The sequence below is a fragment of the Haliaeetus leucocephalus genome, unplaced genomic scaffold (genome assembly GCF_000737465.1).
Source record: "Haliaeetus leucocephalus isolate CR32 unplaced genomic scaffold, Haliaeetus_leucocephalus-4.0 Scaffold795, whole genome shotgun sequence".
Taxonomy (NCBI): Eukaryota; Metazoa; Chordata; class Aves; order Accipitriformes; family Accipitridae; genus Haliaeetus; species Haliaeetus leucocephalus.
In genome coordinates this window covers 844,235-866,597 of record NW_010973231.1, presented here as the reverse complement: position 1 = coordinate 866,597, position 22,363 = coordinate 844,235, and the positions used below count along the sequence as shown (strand labels likewise).

The window sequence follows — 22,363 nt, the reverse complement described above, 5'->3', positions numbered from 1 at the left end:
TTTTTTTTTTTTTTTTTTTCCCCCCCCCCCCCCCCCCCCCGAAGGAGTTAAGGGAGGTTTTGGCGTGGATTTTATTCCCCTCCACCCGGGCAGTGACCAGTGTGTCCGGCAGGTGGCTGGCATTCTCCGGCGCTCGCCGGAGGCTCCCCGGAATTACCGCAGTCATTTAAGCAAGGCTGCTCTCATCAGGGGAAGCAGGGAAGAATTGACGTCCAGAAGATCCTGCCTATAGGATCCGAGCCGCCAGCGGAGCCCTGCTTTTCCCTCGCTTTAAATCCAGCTGGCAAGCGCAGGTGCTGAAAGCCGGGAGAGATTGGCAATGCAGCATGACAGCAACTACCAGAAGTTCTGGCTTTTTGTAATTCCCTTGTTTCAGAGCCGGTTCTGCTTGGCAGACCTGAAGCTGGGAATTTAACGAGCCTCGGTTTTGAAAATGCCTCCGACTTACTGGTCTTTGAATTTGATAAATGGCCTTCCAGGGCTGAGGAATACCTAACAGCGAGACAAGTCGATGAGGAAAAGGCAAGTTTCAGGATTTAAACTATGCTAAACGGTGTTCTCCTTTCACCTTATGGAAACAGTACTGTTGAGCCAGCTGCACTTGCTTTTTGGTTGTTTATTGTCAAGATGTGTCACAAAGTAATACGACTTTTAAACTCTTCTGACTGTTGAAAGCCAGCAAGCAGCAGCAAAATTAAAGCAAGAAATTTATTTGAGGATTTTTTCAAAGAAGAAAGCTGTCTTCTGAGAAGAACAAAGTAGGACAATGGCATCTGGAGAGTGCCTTCTGCTAGACCTAGAAACAGATAACTTCATTCTGTACAACATCTCTGTCAACCAGAGTGCAAACCTCTCCCTCCTTGGTGACGACTGGTTCTACCCAGCGTTCCTCTACGCCATCCCCACGATCTACGGGATCATCATTTTGATAGGCCTTATTGGCAATATTACTTTGATTAAGATCTTCTGTACTGTGAAATCCATGAGAAATGTCCCTAACTTGTTCATCTCCAGTTTGGCTCTGGGAGACCTGCTGCTTCTAGTGACTTGTGTGCCCGTGGATGCCAGCAGGTACCTCGCCGACGAGTGGCTGTTCGGCAGAACTGGTTGCAAACTTATCCCCTTCATACAGCTCACCTCTGTGGGGGTGTCAGTCTTTACCCTCACTGCTCTCTCAGCTGACAGGTAAGCTGGCTGCTGTAGCCTTGGAAAGAAGTCTGCATAATTACGACTCCATAAAATGCACAGTTACGAATGCATATTTTCAGGTAACATGTATATTTTTAACCTAATGAGGGAAGAAGAACTTCAGTTAATTTCTGGTTGTTATGAGCGCACAACTTGCGGCGGATGCAGACTGAACGCAGAATGCTTCTCCTAGGCTAAACTAAATGTTTGTGCCGCTTAGCTAATAGTCTAGCTTAATTAAAAGAAAAACAAGAGCAGATCAAGCTAAAGACCAGTGAGAGAAAATACCATTAATGAAGCTCTGTTAAAAGCTAACGTGTTCATATTTGCCCAAAAGATAATTGATCCATATTTCATGAAGTGTGAAGGCACTGGAGCAGCAATTTAAACTGCAGTTAGAATCAATTCTTTCTAGTGGCTTTCTTCTTTAAGGCTAATAACATGTGAGGCAATATTTCATGAAATATGTTCCAAATATTCAAATGAGGATGCATGAAGCCAGGAATCTCAGTTTGCTGTAGCCAGTGTATTTCCCTTGATTAAACTGTTTGCCCCTTATCCAGTCAAAACTGATCCGTGCTGTTGAAACTTTGTCTTCCAATGATGTTTGGTAAAAATCAACATGTAATAGCTATGCTATTTTAGAATATGTGAAAACAAGCTTGACTTTAACAAATTATATGCTTCTAATAAGCCAGGTCTATTTTAGATTTCTGTGAGGCTTTGGAAAACTGTCTCAGAGCATGCAGATTTAAATTCAAATGACATTTTAATTTGAATGTTATTTGGAAGGATGAAGCCTACCTATCTGGAAAGGTTTTAAGTATTTATTAGACTGTTGGCTTTTATAGAAACTCCTATGTACATCAGAGAAGCCGGGATATTTTGTTTCTAATTTGGATGCTTCAGAAAGAGATTAAGGAATACATTGTCACCATGCTAAAGTTATAGAATCTTACAGAAGTACTAAGATTTCCAATGAGAAAAAATCGGTTTTGTTTTGTTCAAAAAAGACCCAGGGATTGTATTTCTTGGTCACAAAGTAAAACTAATTTTGCTTTAGGTAGTCCCTTGCATGCCACTCTGTGTCCCTCCTTCTAACCTACTTTAAAACATCAGAATATTTTTGTCCAGTTTTCAAGGTAGTTCATACACATATTTCAATATACATTATGTGCTCTCAATGAAAGCAGATGATTCCATAGTGTTTCAGAGACAGAACAGTCAATATGTTTATTAACTCTTCCATGTTGGTGTAAGTATAAAAATAGCACTGCCTGCCCCAATAGCAGATGACACACAGGCCTATGTGTAGACAAAAGTCTTCAAGCAATTTGCTCTAAAATTGTTGGGAAAAATAGGAAAACTGCACAAATGCCCTAGAAAAGGACCACCTACACTTTTACTCCTGAGTTTCATGTGGTGGCTGGATCCCCCCTGCCTGCTCTGAAGAAAACATTAGGAAAATACTAAGTATTTCTCCAGGAAACTCATCTTTCCAAAGCTGTAATGTAAGTTGTTTTAAGGGGTCTCAGGGAAAGAAAAATGCATCATAAAGAAGATTATTTTAGAGAGATTTGTTGCTATCTAATCACGTGCCACATAAAGTAAATATTGTAAATGCTTTTACTGAGCAGCACATCAATAGCGTTTTTTTGCCTCAAGTGAGCAAACAGAACAGGAAACAGCAGCTGTGGCAAGCTTGGGGTTGGTGACTTTAAATTCTGAACTTCAGCTTTATCTGCATCCTATTAACCATCATGCTGCCCTGGTGATCAAACATGACCACACTTTTCAATGCCACTTGGCTCTAAAGGGGACAGGCATGTGGGAGAAGACTTTATGCTTCTGTTTCCAAGAGATCATTTTACCCTCTTCTAATGCATCTGTTGTCCACTGCAGAAGGAGATAATGATGAAACTTTTACCTTTATTAGATCTAGGAATCTTAAATGCTGTGCATTGAACCACAAATCTATGATGTTTGATGAAGTTTCTGTTTTGGTATATTAACAGCAGTACTAGGATAGTTTTGTTATAAAATAATACAGTCTATATTTTGTCAGCTCACAGACCATTAGTCCATCTTTATTTTCTTAAAACTGTCACCCTGAACTCTAGGCCCCAGTATTAATCATGTCAGAATCATCAGGAAAATAAACTTAAACCACCCAGGGAAAACTTCCAAGTTGACTGTGACCAACCTGGTGGTGCCTGCCGGGGTCTGTGAAGGGACTGGCAGCCCAATACCCTGCTGCGGCCCCTGGGGCAGGGAGGTGCTGAGCCTGAGCCCTGGGGTGGCTTCACAGACAACCCTTTCTGAGGCCAGACGTGGTGTTGCACAAAGGACGAGTGGCAGCTCCCATCAGGAAACACCTGCAGAAGACAGGGGCACGGTGGTGTGAGCAGGGTAGCATGAGGACTCAGGAGTCCAGCAGGTAATGCGGCTCGGGTATGGCTCATCTCACTTGGCTTCTGCTGTCTGAGGTGTGGGGGCACTCCGGGATAGTCAGCAAGGTGTCCCCTGGTCCACGGAAAGAGTCACCTCCAGAGGAGACAGGATAAATCACCGTGTCAGGATACCTGTCTCCCTCCTTGGTTATAGAGGAAGCCTTGTTGTTTAGCACAGGTTAGATATCCAAAGATAGCTAATGTTCAGTGATGTGAACCCTACCTGAGATGCCTCATGAAGCATGTGAATGTCCCTGTTCTGATGAATGAAAGCCATAAAGCAAGGGAGAGAAAAAAACTCCCAAACCATCTGCTGTGAATAGCATCACATGGCACTGTCTCCAAGGAAAGGGAGACTTGTCAGTCCCCCCCAGACCTTTTGTCTATAATTCATCTTCTGCAAAAAATAATAATAAAAACCTCTCAGTTCCAGTGTCCTTCCACTGGCAAAAGCAAGTGGGAACAACTGCTGGCATTACTGAAGGTATTGTGGTGATGCCTAGAGAGACCTGGCATTGCAGGGGTCAGAAATCTGCTGTGTAAAGAAAAGCATCAGAGTGTGACACAACAGGGTCATTTCCAAAGACGTGACCATTGAAACACAAGATGAAAGGCAGTGGGTAGGGCAGATACAGTACGTGAGAGAGCGGTGGGACACGTAAGCTACATGTTACGACAATTGTACAAATCATCTTGGTTGCTTTGGATCACCTTCTGAAAATAAGGGGCCCAGTTTTAATAGATTTTTGCACAGCCCATGTCATGGGTGCAAGGGTGTACCTTCCTGAGGTACACTTCTATTCTTTCCATTCCCACTTTCCCATGTGTTAGGCAGGGTTAATAATACCGAATCTATCATCTGCTGGTGACTGCAAACACTCAGCTAAGTGCCAACCTCCAGCACAGAGGACCTAAAGCTGCTCAGTGGTTTGACCCACCAAGACCTAGTCGTTGTCAAGAGGATTGACTGCACACTTGCAAACTTTTCTCGAGGAGAAACAGAGGGACAAACTGCTGATCTCAGCTTTTCCTGCAGTGGCAGTGTCCCAGCCTGCAAGGTGCTCTGTGTGGATATGGGTGCAGACGAGCATGCCTGCACAGGTTCGGTTAGATAGGGCACAGCCAAAGGATCCCTGGGTGCTTAGGTTGGCTCTGTGCACAATCAGGAGATCACATCAGGCTAAAGTTAAATTATTTGAAAGAGTGTGCGAGAAAGGGCAAAGAAGAGTTAACAATATTAGAAATGTATTTTCTGTGGGACTATCCACTGGCTGCACAGTGCTTGCATCTGTCTAGCTGCAGTTGCAGGAGCAGTGGGAGCTGTCGGCGAGACCTGTTTTCCTGCAAGCTTGGCAAATTTGCAAAGCAGCCGGGAAAGGGTTAAAGTCTGTGGTGTGCTTACAGCCACCCTCCATGAGTGATAAGGCGCCGGGGCTGAGTATACAAGCGCAAGGAAACAAGCAGTGCATGCGTGCGTATGCGTGTTTGTGTGGTTTAGGGCTGTAAATGAGGTTGGCAGGGGAAGGACATCTGTCTACCCTGCTGCTCTGATCTGTGGAGGCAGCGGATTTCTTCAGCTGCTGCTTAGCTCATCCCAGCAAAGGGGGAGTTTGAGTTCGACCGCTGGCCTGCCCTCCTCCTCCTCGGTGCGAAGGGAAGGGGTCCCGAGGCACCTGTGAGAGCGGTGACACCTGGCCCCGCAGAAAAGCCAAGGCTGGCGCAGCAAGCGACAGGAGATTAAGGAAAATCTTTGCTCAGTAGGATGAAAAGCAGCCCATTTAATTGCCCTTGTCATGGGAGATGTCTTTATTTAATTGACTGTTTCTCCCATGACTGACAGGGTTTGTACATTTGCATTTGAATTACCCAAGCTGTCAAGCACTGATCATACTTCCCCACTGTTTTGCTGACATGGTAAAAAATTGAAATGCCCTGGTGTTCATGCATTGAAACCTTCCTAAAGTAATGGTGTTTTTACAAGCACCCAGCAGAGTAAGTGTAAAGCGTAATCGGAGTTTACAAGCAGCATCTTTACTTTAAGCACCTTGGATTATCTAGGTTTTAGCACTGGAAAACTGCAGCAATGCCTGCCAGCTGCAGCTGCCTGCTGGTCTGGGGTGGAAGAGGGCGATGGTGTAGTGAGACACACGGAGTGACATTACGTGTGAGGTTAGGTGGCTTACCTTGGTAAGACCAGCTGCTGACAGCAGAAATTGCAGTCGTGTGGGATGTCTGAAACAAGGACATTAGCTTTGGAAAAGTTGACCTCAGTGCTTGGGTGCAGGCATGAACGCAGGGATGCTGCCATTCTTCCAGCTGTGCTGGGTCCCTTGGAGTGGATCACAGACACAACTTCTGATGTTCCTCTGGACTCATATGACAGTTTGTTTATCTAAGAAATAAAAAACTTCAAACAACCCCCTCTCCCCAAAAAATAGTGTGGAAGGAAAGAAACAAATCCAGAATCTCTAGAAAGATACTTTTAAATATGCAAAAATCTTTGTTAGTGGACTCATCTCTTCTGTGATTTGGATGTCTTCAGCCCCTACTATTAATATTACGTACAATACCAGAGGAGAAATAATATCTACATGTCAGTTTATTTGTTTTATTTTACAATCACTGGATTATGTCTCCACAAGAGGATTAAGGGAAGTGTGCCACCCTGAAATAAAGCTATGGAAAGCCAAACCAGATTTCCATTGAGTTGACTTACAGAGTGACACTTTTTTTAATACCATCAGTTGTAAAGTGTCAGGTCCATAGCAGTTATGAATTTATTCTGGTCAGTCTAGTCACAGCATTCATGAAATCCCATCAGGTAACTAAGGCACTATTTTGGAGCAATTTACTGTGCAGCCTCGGGAAGGTTTTGTGAGGGTGGGGAAGAAAGCCACTCTCTGAACTACCAAGACAGCCTCTAATCTGGTCGATGCGAGTAGGCAGAATGATACCCCCCATGTGTATGTTTTAGATCCACTGACGTGATCTCAGCCAGAACATTGGTCCTTCCAAGCTGGGGAAGAAAACCAGAGGGGCTTCGGACCCCAGCCCAAAGCCTTCCCTCCAACTGAAGCACCAGGCAGCCACTCCTCAACCCTTGCTGCTGGCATGGTGTCCGTGCCGCTGCTCTTCCCGTGCTGACGGCACAGGGCATGTGCAGAGAGAGATACACATATCTCTTTCAGCTGATGTACGGAGTCTTAGATCCTGTGTTGCTGGCCACTGTGTCAATATAATATAAACACTCTTAACACCCTTGGTTTTAGCTCTCATTTCCTCAGCCCCTGCATCCGTCTGCACCAAGAGAAACAGATCAAACAGCACAAACTTTCTGAATACCTTGATTAGCCAGAGCAGATGGCCAAAACACGATAGATGTACTTCTATAACCAGGAACATTAGAGCTCCTGTTTATATCAGTGGGACCGGTGCACAAATCCGAGGTTAGAGTCAGTGCTAATGTGCTGGAGACTGTCAATATTTAAGCAATCAAAAGGAAGAAAAGTTGGATTACCTATTGTTTACATTTCAGTAAAACCTAAAAACCCCAATCAGTTGTCATGGTCTCATGGTACAAGATGCTGCACACACTGTTAATAAGGAGAGCGACTGGCTGTGGAGAATTTGCCAGCTGTGTGTCAGACTGAACGTGGTGGGCTGGCACGTCGGCATCGCTGTGGGGAGACAAGCTCACGGTGGTCCCATTAGTTCATGTGTTACTACTTGGTGTTCAGATGTGGACAACAGCCTGGCTGAGAAGAGTAGAAGGGAGTTGAGCTGAAAAAGGAGAAGCAGGCACAGCCTGTCCTGTATATGCAGTGAAATACCCAGCAGCTGTTTTGCTCGCAGACAGGCCTTGCAATAGCCTGTTTTCTTCTTGTTTTGAAAAAAGACCCCACTGCTAGCCCTGTGGAGCCCCCTCACCTTGATTCTCTCTAGTTCCGCACGCGTCTGCCCACCTCACCCCAAACCATGTAGAACATAAGATCCTGCCCGAGCTCCTGCCCATAGCAGGCTCTTCGATTCCCCCTCATACCGCCTGCTGCATACGACCTCAGGCGGAGCAGGGGATTTCGGTGTCCAGAAGACCAGCCTGTACCCTGGGGCAGAAAACGAGGATGATGCCTGGGTCCCTCACAGTGCTGAGGCACCAGAAGGCATCCTAGCAGCAAGCCAATTGCTATGCTGTAGAGAAAGGCAGAAAGCTGGAGTCCCTTGCAGAAAACTCCCCTCCTGATGCTAGGCTAGTGATCAGTTTAACCAGACTGCAGAATACTGTGGAGCATCGAAGGGAGAAGTGCTGTCAGAGCTCTGCCCGTCCTGTCCTTGCCTGCCCTCCAGCTGCGGCCAGTCTCTGCAGCTCTGTGGGAAGGTGGCACAGAAAACAGTACCACAACACCCTGAGAGGAAAAAACACTTCTTCACACCTCCAGACAGCCCTGAAGCATGAGATTTAGACATAGATGGTTGAATGACCTGGGAGAACCAGAGATGCAGATGCTGGACCAGCACTGACTGCACTAGCCATCCAGTTCAGCAGCATTTCTTGCCCTCATCGTGCACAAAGGCCACTGAATATCTCATAGGATTTGGATTAAAACAGACCTTTTCAGTGACACTAGGCAACTTTCTGAGTATTCAGACTAAAGGTGCACATATCACCCTGTCACCCTCATCTGTCTCCGGCATCCTGTTACCCTCACCACTTAGAACTTACGCATTTCAAATCCAAATCCATCTGACCTCTAACCACTGCATAATAATCTAACTAATAGCATAACTGAAAGACTGAGAGAGTTGGGGTTGTTCAGCCTGGAGAAGAGAAGGCTCTGTGGAGGCTTTATTGTGGCCTTTCAATACTTAAAAGGGCTTTTAAGAAAGATGGAGGGGGACTTTTTACCAAGGCCTGTAGTAACAGGACATGGGGCAATGGTTTTAAACTGAAAGAGGGTAGGTTTAGGTCGGACATAAGGAAGAAATTTTTTATGATGAGGGTGGTGAGACGTTGGAACAGGTTGCCCAGAGAAGATGTGGATGCGCTGTCATTGGAAGTTGGTTGGAAGAAGGTTGGACGGGGCTCTGAGCAACCTGATGTAGTTGAAGATGTCCCTGCTCATTGCAGGGGAGTTGGACTAGATGACCTGTAAAGGTCCCCTCCAACCCAAACCATTCTGTGATTCTATGGTAACAGCTGTCAAGGATAACACTAGATTGTTCAGCCCCAACATGCAGCTGAAAGGTCATATAGATGTGATGGTCTCTTATGACACCTATGTTAACTGAAGCCACAGAAAGGACTTAAGCATCATATAACCGACTTAGCTTTATATTAGCTAGCTCAGGTACTGATTACATTAGAGCCGTGACACGGTGAGAATGGCACAGGATACCTCATTTTGTCAGGTGCAGAAGAGATGCTCCAATGTCTTCTCTTGGTCTCCTCTCTTCTTGAAAGATCGCTAATTTTTTGGCATAATCTGCTCACTTGAGTCCTAGATATACTATTTTACACCTGGCTGAGTTAAAATGGCTTCTGTTAAACTATGGCCATTTATCCCAATGACTCTAAAATATTTTTACATTCTGGTCAGCCACTGTGTCATCTGCAAACTTTCCCAGCAAGGGTTTTATAGCCTGCTCAAGGGAGCTGGTATACGCAATAAATAACACTGCAGCTAGAGCAGGTTCCCAGGACGCGGGCTAGAAACGGCTCCACACACTGCCACCGTTTTACCGGCATGTTTGAGGACCTGCCAGGGAGGCCATGGGGGTCAGGGTCCCCACCTGGAATGGCCCTGCCTCCCAGTCCAGGACTGCTAATTTTAACCCTTGTCCCATGGGAGAACAGCAGGAATTGCATGGGCGTGGATAGGGGAGGGAGGACCACGCGTGCCCCGGCACACACATGTGCATATCTACATGGACAGTCACCCATGCCAACATGCCCATGCAGGCTGTGCCTCCCTTGTACGGCAGCATGGCCAACATCCATTTTACATCAGTTATAATGTTGGGACAATATTAAAAAAAATACTAAATCTGCTGTGCATTAAACAAGACAGACATATTAATTATCTTCTGTTAGTAGGATTAACCTCTCCATTGTTCTATCCACAACTGGGCTTGGGCAACCCAAATACTTGCAGTTTTCTTGGTCACACCTTCCAGCTTTCTGAACTTCGGAACTTTGGAGCCAGTTCTCCACTTCTGGGGAATTTCTCCACTTTTTCAAGATTTCTAAAAAAATTAACACCAGTTGTTCCCCATCTGGTTCCTTTAATACTCTTAGGTGAAAATTATTCAGGCTTGCTGGTGTGAAAGTGGTTTGTGTTAGCAGATGGTGGCTCACATCTTCTTTAATATAGCTGACGAGTTTTCTGCTGTATCTATAGCACTGGGCACATGGTATAGATACCTCCTCCACATTGGGTCTTGAAGACAAATATGTAGTCATTGCTTTTCGCCTTGTCTCATCATTGTTCATATCTTCAACATTTATGTGTATGCCTGAGTTACTAATTTTTTTTTTTGTTCTGATGTATTTAAAAATGCATGTTTGTCTGTTACACAGCGACCTTTGATAATTTGTTGGCTCCTCCAGCTTCCCTTATCAGTCACCAACATTTTTAAACTCTGATATTTGCTGTCATTTACTTTTGCTTTTTTTCCCATCTGTTGTATATTGATTTTTTTAATTACTTCTTTGAGGTTTTAGCATGACTCCTCATTTTCTCTTATTCAGGGCAGCTTTTTGCCCTGCACAGTTTTTTCAGGGCAAGGTGGGGGAGACAAGGGAGGAGGCTGGAGGTCAGCTACTAATGTATAGTTAGCATTGCCCCCTTTACATTTATATTCCCAGTCAGTTGATCTGACAGCTGCTTTTAATTTTAGGAAACCTGCTTCTCTAAAGTTCCATATATTTATATATATATGTACATATATATGTATAGCTTTTTCTCCTCTTTCCACAAAATTAAGATAAGCACACCACAGCTGCTACATCCAATAGCACATTCACTATCAAATGGTTACTGTTTAAGCTCTCCTTCCCCAGTGTGTAGTGCAGTTCAATGGTCTCTAAAACACTCTGTCCCATTTCTTACCTTAGTCATTCCTGGACTGAAATTCCCATTTGTCCAGATTCCAGGATGATGTAGCAGTATGCAGGTATACAGACTGAAATTTGAACACACCCTTTAAAAAGTAAGAACTACGCCAATTCCATCAGTGCCTCCTTTTTCTTTTCATTTAAATGTAAATTAATAACAAGAGAGAAAGTAGGCAGTACCTGCCAATGTATGTAAGACTAGCCCATTAGAGATGTCTTTGTGCCCATATGCGATTTACTAAAGTAAAGATTTTAATAACAGATGTCACCCAAGAATCATGCATAATAATGATAATCTTAAATAAGTATGCGGAAAACAGATAGACCCAGAATAGATTGTCGGAGTGTGTTGATGAGTTAGACAGTCTAGCAATTCTGTGGATTTATTGAATTGTCTTCAGAGCTATAAATATTCCTAACATTCATTGTGGAAACAATAAAGAAAGTTTGGGGCATTGCATTTCTCATAAATTTCTTCAGATATTTAGTAAGACTTTTTCTTTGCTTTCCAAGTGGAGCTTCACATTCAACAAGGCTCCACCTGCTTCATTTATGCAGTTTTTGCATAGTGTCAACTTCTTCTCTGTTGCTTGAGGCTTTTTTGCATGGTAATTGAGCCAGTCCTTCATATTTTGTGGGCAAAACAATAATGGGATACTAGTAGAACATAATTACAAAATTTTAATGAGAAGATTTTTGTTCAGTCTATTCATGGGCCAAGACCAGATCAATGGTGATAAGCATTAAGCTTGCAAATGGAAACAGATGACAGAGAATCAGAGGAAGTGGGAATTGCACATCTTTTCTCCCTCTTTTGGTTACAGGTGGGAACAGACGAAATATGGGGACATGCTGACTGAGAGGCAGTTCTTTCATTATTATAATAGGAAGTTGCGGCAATTTCAGGAGCTCATTTTCTGGAGCTGGGAAGAACTCAGTGTTTTTACTTCACAGCAATTTACATGACTATTTTTGTAAGACATCAGTCCATTCCAACTAATCCTTGCTTTTTTATTTAAGTTTCAGGTTCACATTAGCCCAACATCTCAAAATAGAGCTCAGTTTAAACAGATTCAGAAGTTTGTAAGTGGATTTCTCACTTCAGAGAAAAAACAGAAAGTGGCAATGTGGCAAATCTTTCTGCCAGACTGATGCAGTCTAAAGAGTGGGGCTGGTAATGAAGCAAGGGCAGGCAAGCCTTCTGAAATTTTGTTTGAACAGGTTTTAATGCACTTGGTTTTTTAAACCATTATACAAATTCGGGAGTGGGGCCCAGGATCTTTTTATGTAAACAGTGTAGGACAGTAATGGATGATACTATTTGGAGGAAACTTTCCTGAAAGTGAAGTACTCCTGCAAATTAATTTTGGGTGGGCAGTGTCCCATTTCCCTATACGAAGGATAGGGAGGATTTTTCTTCTCTTCTTCTATTTCTTGCAAGCATGATGTTCAGCTGCAGGAAGATAGGCATGCGTGGAAGGGCTGTGATAAAAAGGGGTAGTACTCTGTGGCAGAGCCTCTTTCAGCCATTTTCTCTTGCTACACTCTTACTGCTGAAAAAAGTAAGGAAGAAAGAGTTATGAAAGCAATTTAGTGCCTCTATTAAGTCAGATTCAATAGATGAGAGCGGTGTAGTGGCCAGCACATAGGTGCTATACAATCCTTGCCGTCATATTCAGTCACCAGGAACGTCTCTGACAGCCACCTACCTGTGTGACCAGCCGCCTTCGCTGCCATGAGGGAGGGATGTTTCTTTCCCATTGCCACTGGCAGCAATTGCAGTTATTACAAAGGACACAAATTATTTTGGTTGAAATTAAGATCTACTGACCTACCACTTGTAAAGACGCTGCAGAAGGTGGTATCTCCCAGCTTAAAAAAGCCTGTCTCTTTTTTCGCAGCCCGTACCTACCAGATATACAATGAGGGCTGTTGTATGGACCATCTATATTAGTTTTAATTGCTGACATAAGGGAAGGGGGAAAGGCATTAATAAAAAGCAAACATAAAAGAGGAAAGCAAGCTAAGGCTGCCTACAGCACCAGCTTCCCCATGCAACATAAAGTTACGTGCCTAAAAAACCAAAAACCAGACAGTGAGACATACGGAGCTAAATTAATTTAAAATCCAAGGGAAGCACCTGATTTTCCTCCCATGCTTTAGTTGTTCTGATTTATTTTTTGTGGCTGTTGTAGCAGGCACAAGTGGGTGAAGGTGACAGTAAAAAACCATGAGGGATGCACTGGAACTGCCGCCTTAGGGATAAGGTCCTTTCTTCCCCAGTGTGAGAGCAAAATTACAACCCTTCATATCTCTGAGCTTAGGAACGTATAGGCAATATGGCTTTGAGGGCAAAGTCTGTTTATACATCAGCAGGTGTGTATTTTCTTGGCTCAGCTGGGGAGCAAAAAGATGGCTAAAATATTTTGCACCAGCAGAGAAACTGCATCTAGGAAACTTTGACATCCATTTTGGGCCTTATTTTGATCTGTGTCTTTGGAGAGTGTATCTGTAACTGTCTTCTTCATGATAAAGCTACCTCTGTGTTTATGTTTGAAGTTGCAGCTTTGGGTCTAAGTGTACAGTATTAACCAATGTTTGCACAGTCAAAGTTTTAGAGTACATCAGGTGGTGTTATCGTTAGTTACATTATTATTAATACAAGGATAATGACACAGTTTTCCAGTTTCCCTGGCATATTAACCTCAGTGGGAAAAAGTATTTACCACAGAAAAACCTTGTATGTCACATTTTAGCGGTTCATGGTAATTTCAGTAGTTTCAGTTGTGAGAAACAATTATTCAGTGAGCACGACAAAGACCCTAAGAGACATATAAGATATTTTCCAGGATTCAGTGGAGAGGCACACACTCCATGGGCTTCTACCAATCCTCAATGAATTTGTGGGATTATGTTAAGAAGTGATCCTGCATTATAAGTTACTGAATTCGGGCTTTCTGGGTTGAAGCAACCCTCTCACCAGGCTCCTCTTGGAGGCCAGGAGACTGACCTGGAGAAGAGGGTTGGCACCGGAGTCACTGTGGCTGGTGGAGGGGAGGATTGCCCTCTAGGGCAAATCCTCATGGTGCCTCATGAACTGTGATTCTAGTAATTGCATGTTAGCTAGCCCCATGTGTAATTTCTTCATGCGGGCTTCTTTGAACAAGACTGTGAGACACAGACATCGCTGGCATCCATCCCGGCCAGAAGGTCGTTGGTAGCTGCTGTGCATGAGGCAGGTTGCTGCTTCACAAGCACAGCAGGAACAAAGAATTTCAAAGACTGAGCAGTAATAAAGGTCAGCATCTCTTTCATATTTCCTATCAGATTGGCAACCCCGTCATTTTCACCTGGGCCGTTTGACAACTGGAGAGAGATTGGAGTTGATACAAGTTCTTGACTGTATCATTTTTTATTCAACTGAATCTTCAGAAGGCATATTTTTCTTTTTAAGTTTTGGCCTTTTTTGTAGGGCACAAAATCATACCTCTTGTTTTTAATCTTTTTCAAAAATTTCTTTAAAAGCGGATTGGGAAAGGAGTTCAGCTGAAAAAAGTGGTATCAAACAATAATTAGAGACTGAATGTGAAAGCAGCAGAGGTGACAAATCCAAGACCATGTCTGGATCTACTGCAGACAAGCTGAGCGTGCAATGTGACACATACTCTCGGAGCCTGCGCTACTGGATGGTGAAAAATAACGCTGTTGTAAGACCTTTGCATGAGGGCTCACTCGGCTGGCCACCGAGGTCCATGGCTGCACTGAGGTGTATAGGCATATTCATCAATGTCCCCTTCAAAGTGGATTGGATTATTCAAATACTGGGTGTTAAATACGGGAAAATTCTGTGCCTCAGGCTAGCTCATTGAAAAAGAAGTTGCAGAGGACAAAGCTGTGGAAAGTTTGAAATAATATTTGACACACAAGCTGGAAATACAGACGCTGAAGAACAGGACCAGCTGCTGCTCAAATCCAGTCTACCTTGCTGCAGTTCTTAAGAATTGTCCAATAAATTGTAAAATCCAGGGTTGACCCTATCAGGAAAGCGGTGTGGAAAAGTAAAGGAGCGAAGGGGTTTCTGAGCCCCACTCAGAAACCAACCAGGAGGTGCAGCTTTTTCACTCCCTGAGCACCCACCACAGACAAATCTTCCACTGGTCTCCCAGCCCAAGCCCCAGCCCGGGGGTCCGACTGCTCACGCGTGCCCCCCCGTGCCCTCACACAGAGCAACCCCCGCAGCTGCTGTCCTGAACCCAAGCTGGTGTGGGAGAGTGGAGATGCTGAGATGCGAGCTGGGGAGAGGCGCCCTGACACATCAAGAAGGTGGCTGGAAATGGAGACTCCCACCAGATCAATACTCATCAATTAAGCATTAATACTCGGAGGATAACAGGGATTGCTGAAGATTTCTGAATAAGTTAGCCCACCGTCAAAGAAGTCATGCAGATAGTCAGCAAAATAATTTGATTCAATTGTCAGGCTCTTAAGAATATATCTACCTGTGTTCCTACATCTGAGAACTTACATTTTCAAACCCTATTTTCTAGCTCTGTTTTTTCTTTTTTATCTTTTTATGCTTTCGACCTCATGATTTGAGTCTACACTGAGCGCTTTGCAAGCCATTTCTAATTATGTTCTTTCAAAATTATATTGTTTGAAAATCCCATCTCCAATTAAAATGTACTAATAACTTAAAATGGATTCATTTGTTGACTCACCCTACTCTATTAATGTTAATAAAAATAAAACAGAATCTCTCTTTCTCTGTATTCTTCAATTCATTCATGTGAATGGAAATCAATGCTGGAAAATATTCTCTCAGCTGGCTATATTATGTAAGAAAATCCCTGAAATAATTATGCTAACATGCCGTGTTGGTAAGTACACAATAAACACCTGCTGAAATACCTTTGAATTAACTAAATTTGTTAATATCTTAATACATAATTAATTTCTTTTTGCATTTATCTTCCTTAGGGTTTACTGAAGATGTGACCTGGTGTTTCTGTTAATAATCTGTAACTAGAAATCAGGGTATAAAATGAGCTATTTCACCTATGTTGTTTTAGTAATCTGCCTAGCTCTTCCATTTTATTACTGCAATAGTCGTAACATCATATTTGTTTAAGTGCTGTGATTTTCTTCACCTGAGATGATGATCTTGCACTGGAAGATTGTGCTTTGTAGTATGACACCACCTGAATCCCCAGCTTCAGAATGCAAGTTAAAGAGGTGCTAAGCAAGCCTGAAAACTACTGTATCTGGCTGCTGCAGCCGTATAGCTGGAATAAAGGGAAGCTGTAGAGCTTGGAGAATAAGTGGTTAAACAGAAGACTATTGAGCAAGGTGTTTGCAGTCCATTAAAGAAAAAAAATCATCTACACAAGCCACTTGTGGCATTGTATGATGAAACATCTGCAAATGATGAGATGTCCAGACACAGTCTTTATAAAAATAAATATAAATAAATGTAATTGTAAGTATGTATATACTTACGTATACATGTATATGTATGAAATATATGCATATAAATATACGTGTATATATAAAAAATACACACACAGATGTACACACATGTATACCTACACAGAGGGAAAGGACAGGCATGCTGAACAGGGTATTGCTTATAACTAGAAGTTGAATGTGTGTTTATCCTGCAAATAAGGCAATTACCCAGTTAAAACAGTGCAGAACTGACAGACTCCTCTCTGGGATAATGCAGGCTATAGTATGTGGGGAATCGATCGCGTACATGAAGTGTCCCTGGTTTGGGCTGCCCGGTGGATGGACCCTTCTGGGACGCCTGCTCTCAGGCAGGGCATGATGCCTGCTACCTCTGCTCCCATCCCAGTGCCCAATTGGGCTGGCTGAAAGAGCCGGGATCCTGGTAGAGCTTGGACATGGACTGCAGAGCAGCCACGTGGGGATGTACCCTGCCACGCCAGCAGTGGGCTGGGACAGCCCAGGGCCCAGCACCCATCAATCCCCAGGGAGCCGACAGTGACAAAGGCACCAAATAGGCCATGGGCAGGGGGAGGTAGATCCTGCAAAAGATGTCCAACTGATTTTAATTGTTATGATAATGACCCTAAATAATAATTTATGAAACCTGTAGATATTTCTTCCTAATTATCTTTTTTTTTCCTACTATGTTCCTTAAATGCATATGTGAATCATTATTTACTTGGAGTGTACGCTCCTTCCAGAGCAGGGCTTTGGCAGATATGAAGCTCTTCTGTTTTCCATCCTGTCTCTCCTTACACACATCAGGTTCAAATAAGTTTGCTTCTTTCATTTTCTTGGATTCTAAAGTACAATTTTCTGAAAGGCTGAAATCATGAAAGACAAAATTGCAAGTCAAAAAAAGTCTTCTACGTATCTAGCATAGCAAGCAATAATTTTTTTTTCTTCAAGAATGTCAGTTAGCAGCTCTGGCTACTTAGCCTGCATGCATTGAGTTACAGACAACTGTTAATTGCCAGCTACACCACCAAACAGCAATTAAAATGGGCAACATGCTCTTTGTAGCCTGAGAAAACATAAGATTTGGCTTGCAGGAGGCCAGTGTACTCACAGTTCACAATGAAATATATGGCAAAACCTCCATTCAGTTTCCTTCAACACTATTCTTTGAAGGGGTGCAAACTGCTGTATGCTTTTGAAGAGAAGTCTATGATTGCATTTCCTATCTTAATGCTATTTGGACATACATATTAATGTCAGCCAGCACCGTGCTTTGTTGGGTCGATTACAAATTAAATTAAATGAGAATCAATACATGAAACTGAATGGACCCATGACAGGTAGCTCTGGTTTAAAATGAGAAATCTATTGAAAACATTGAAATTTAAAACACCAGAAAAAAATTCACAGTCTTGAATAAAAAGGATTTTGTTTGGTTTTTTCTTTCTAAATGGAAGGGATGAGCAAGAATACAATGCCTGAGTGTTGGGGTCAATAATTTTTTTTTTCTTTTTTCTTTTTTAGGTATAAAGCTATAGTAAGGCCAATGGAGATCCAAGCATCCCATGCACTGATGAAGATTTGTGTGAGAGCTGCTATAATCTGGATTGTATCCATGTTGCTTGCCATCCCTGAAGCAGTGTTTTCAGATCTGCACCCTTTCCATGATAAAGGGACTAATAAAACCTTCGTCAGCTGTGCTCCTTACCCGCATTCTGATGGGCTGCATCCCAAAATTCACTCGATGGCATCATTTCTCATCTTTTATGTCATTCCCCTATCTGTCATTTCAGTATATTATTATTTCATTGCTAAGAATTTGATCCGGAGCGCTTACAACATCCCCGTGGAAGGAAACGTGCATGTGAGGAAACAGGTAAAGACTTGACTTTCTACCAAAATCCGCATTCCCTGTGAATCTGGGAGTAAAGAGTGTGCATACAGGGAAATTTACCTTGGGACAGACTGCCCCTGTTGTGCTGATTTTAGTAGATTGGGTGGGCTAAAAGAATTCAAATGGTTGACACAAGCCAGGGCACACCGCTAAACAGTTAAAGCATCTTCTCCTGTTTCTAAGTTCAGAGACTTTGGCAGGGTGGTTACCATGGCAAACACAGCAGGATACCCATGCCAGAGCCTGGGGAGGTATTGACTAGGATGCAGGGAAAGAAGCAGAGCTGGGGACAGTGTTTGGAGATTGAAGCTGAGGTGTGACACAGCAGAAAATCAAAACTTCTCAAAGTTGCTTTGTCAGAGAGAGGACCTTAGATAAAGCCTTGCTCTACCAAGCAGTCCCTCTCCACACAGAGGGAAAGGCTGGCTCTGTAATTCAGTCCTCCGGACTGAAAAGTAAATAGGACACAGCAATGGGAGAGTGTGGGGGGGGAAGCCCCTTCTGCAAGGTCCCCCCAGGGCCAGGAGTACGGTGGGTCAGGGCAGGAGGTGCGCAGTGCTCCATGAGGGTGGCAATGCCTCCTGCGCTCACCGCGGCTCCAGCTGCAATCTGCTGGTGCTGTGCCATGTCCAGAAACCAGTACAGGCTAGAGGGGGACTAGGGGATTGGAGACCGGAGGAGGACAGTGGTGGGCGCAGGGTCCTCAGGAAGGAGGAGAGAGCAGGACCGTGTGGGGTCCTCACAGTTGCACCGAAGTTATATGTCTTGTGGATGGTGTGATCTTTGCAGCGTGAAATCTCAAGAGAAAAGGAAAGTCCTGGCTTCTTCCCTTAAACCCTTTGGTCATTATAATTCTCTTTCTACAACTGCCTCTTTTTCTGTTGTCTCCAGAGGGGAGTGGTGGTGGACAGAACAACCTGCCCACCTGTAATAGTAAGTCAGACTGGTCAATCTGAATCTGGTCCAATAGATGGTAACCTCAGGTTTCACCTTAAGACAGTCTTTGATTTATGTAAGTAGGCCATTTGCTCCAGAATAATACAGTCTTTTACTGATCCCTTTGTACCCTTGAAAGCAGAGCTACTTCTGTTACTGTCACCCTCGAGTGTGGGGTTTTTTTATAAAAATCCCCAAACCATCCCACCACAGAGCTCACAGCTGGGCTGGTTCAACTGAGACCCATGTATTTCAAGTGAGTTTCATGCTCTCGTTGAAAATGTGTGGCTGAAAATGCGTGAGTCCTGAACGAAGTGACGGGATTTAGCCAGGATTTGGCCAGCCTAACTCCAGCCTTTCAACTGGAGACTGTTTCCTCTTGACTGCTCCTTTTGTAAGCAACTGGCAAGAAAAAGTCATCCCCAGGGGGGAATCTAAATCCTGCATGAGCAACTGGGTATTTCAGGTCAGTGCTTAAATTTGAATGCATCTGAGCCTTAGGTTGTCCAAGTAAGTAAATAACAGCAGGGTAACTTGTTTCTAAACAACTTATTGACCTTGACATATTTACCTTATTTACCTTACCTCTTCCTTTCAACTGAGGTGTGCTTCAACATAAGCTAAACTGACACAAGTCATTCTTCAGCTGAACAAATTTCCATATAATTGCACCCAGCTGACATCTCCTCCTCAGGCTGACCTAACACAATCATCTCACGCAGCCATCAGGTGCTAAGGTGAAACAGTGGGGCTGGAAAGTTGTGGTTTCTGCCGGTTAAAGGATGTGCAATCCCTGAAATCCTTCTCCTTTTCCCCTTCTGAATGTGCACCAGTTTTTTTCCCCTGCAGGCCATTTTTCTGCTGGTTCAATGACTGGTTTAGTTAGTGACGATAAAGTGAGTAGTAAAAGCAGCCCTTTCCTCCTTTGGTTTTGGGGAGAGAGCTCTAAAGAAAGCAAAAGACCAGGCTGCAGTCTAGCACTGTCAGTCCATCATTCCTGTCCTGCAGTGCATTCAGGAGCTATAGGTCTCCATCTGAGATAACTGGTATCGATTTCTTTATAGCATTGCTTCCTTTCTTTATAGTGCAGATGTGGCCTCTATAGCCCTATATCAAATTAAGGATACATTTAAAAAGAATATATGGTTTAGCCAAGGAGAGCCCTTTCTCAAAGGATTTAATTTTCAGCCCACTCTCTGGAGACATTATCATCTCATACATGTCAATCATTCCCAAGCTCAATGGCTGATTTTCAGTCGGTGCCGTTAAAGGGGCACAAAATAAAGTCAAAATGGGCTTGCCGGGTCTCTTCTGCCTACTCCCTGCTTGCAGCTGTGCTGAGGAAAGACCAGCCGGTGTGAGCTGCTCAGTTTCTGAGGTACTTGTGCAGCTTGGAAGGGGAGTGAGGATGGGCAAGTGTCCCTGGAGCCTGGCCAGGCATGGTAGCCGTACCGGGGCAGGAGCAAGGGCAGCGGGGCTGGGGCAGTTTCAGGCCGTTCAGGTCAGACTCAAATACAGGGAGCGGGCTCCAACACATTCCCTAGGAGTGCCTGGGAAGAGGTGCAGGGATTACCAGAGAAGAGAAGGTTACGAAGCCCTGAAAAGTCAGTGGTGTTATGCTTTCTGTGCCTGCAAACTTCTGGCTGTGCAACCTCTCCCAGGGAGCAGGGCATCTCAGCAGGTCTTTCTGGGCGCTCTGTCTGTCCTGTCCTTTCGGGTGACCTCCGTCACGGCTCTTGTCTTTGTTAGGAAGAAAGATGTGTTTTCCAGTGGCATTGTTATCTTAGTGTGGAGCACTGGCGGACAAAAGACAAGGTACAGTTTACCTCAGCTCCCCTTGGCTGAGCAAGACCTTTGGGCTGACTCCAAGCCTGTACGCATAAGTAAAACAAAAGTGCTGCTTGTCTGCATGAAGGTTATACTCCGTGCTAGCTGACATTGTAAAAGCACCGTTCCCTGAAAAAGTTCAAATTATGCTGAGAGGTCATCCGTCTACTCACCACCTCCATCTGCCTTCTCCTCGTGGCCCAAGCTCTTCCAGCTGAAGGGGCCACCTCACCAGCGCCTCGGTGTTTCTCTGAGTACAGGATTTCTTCTCTCGGTTTCTCTGGCTCCTGTGGCCTCTGAGTGCTGCACTTGGTCTCCAAGGGCTGTGAGCTGTTGGCAGCACTTTTGTGTACATATACCACATGGCCCCAAGGCAGAAATTCCTGCCTCTGGGCTCTGTGAAATATCCCAGACCCCTACCCCATAACTAATAATAATAATACTAGTAATAAGTTAATACATATAAATTACATATGATTGTATATATTACAGATGGATAACTAATGCACAGTGTCCACACTTTTGTTGCCTGAGCTGGGATTTTACAAAGTGACAAGCCATTGGAATTTTATCTCTAAACAGGAAAGACTACTTCCTTATGTAATAAATTTTCAGAATTATTTTTTTTTAGGGGAAGGGGATTGAGGAGAGACAAGGAGAGCCCTTGACTCAGTGTTCACCTGCGGTCCAGGTTGCCCTGCTATCGCCATGCCACCTGCCATGACTGGCCCCAAAGCTGCAGCGCTGGGGAAATAGTTAGCTACTGGTCTGAGCTGGGAATAGCTACTAATCTACATTTCTCTTTCTTCTTCCAGATTGAATCCCGTAAGCGCCTGGCCAGGACAGTACTGGTCTTTGTGTGCCTCTTTGCCTTCTGCTGGCTTCCCACTCACATAATTTATTTATACCGGTCCTACCACTACTCAGAGGTGGACACCTCAGTGCTGCATTTCATTTCCAGCATTTGTGCTCGGATCCTGGCATTCACTAACTCTTGTGTCAACCCGTTTGCTCTCTACTTGCTCAGCAAGAGCTTTCGGAAACAGTTCAACAACCAGCTCTTCTGCTGCAGAGCTCGCCTCCTTATCCGGTCCCAGAGCATGGCCAGGAGCACCACACGAATGACCTCCCTCAAGAGCACCAACCATTCCCTGGCCACCTTCAGCCTTATCAACGGCAACCACGTCTGCCATGAAGGCTACGTCTAAAGGGCACAGTCAGGGACTGCCGCATCATACGCCTGGTGCAGCTGCTTGGTTTTGCTCCGTGGGGAGGATGAGTAGCCCACGCACGCACACACGCATGCACACAAGTGTGCGAGGAAGTCCAATGTGCTCAGAGAACTCAGAGGAGCTTGAAGCACCCAACATTTCATCCTGGGCTGAGGCATCACCGGAGCAGCAGATCACTGAGCACCAGCCCACAGGATCTCCCTGGGAAGTGCTGCGTTGCTTCAAGACCCACTGCTTTTAATGACAGCAAAGTGAGCATCTT

At 44.2% G+C, this 22,363-nt stretch overlaps 1 protein-coding gene across 1 annotated transcript; it reads left to right on the top strand.

The window, feature by feature from the left end:
- Positions 1 to 766: 766 nt before the first annotated feature.
- Positions 767 to 22,077, top strand: GRPR (gastrin-releasing peptide receptor). The gene is made up of 3 exons (XM_010581519.1): positions 767 to 1,185; positions 17,737 to 18,088; positions 21,685 to 22,077. Exons 1-3 carry the CDS (start codon positions 767 to 769, stop codon positions 22,075 to 22,077), a joined length of 1,164 nt encoding a protein of 387 aa, XP_010579821.1.
- The last annotated feature ends 286 nt before the right edge of the window (positions 22,078 to 22,363 follow it).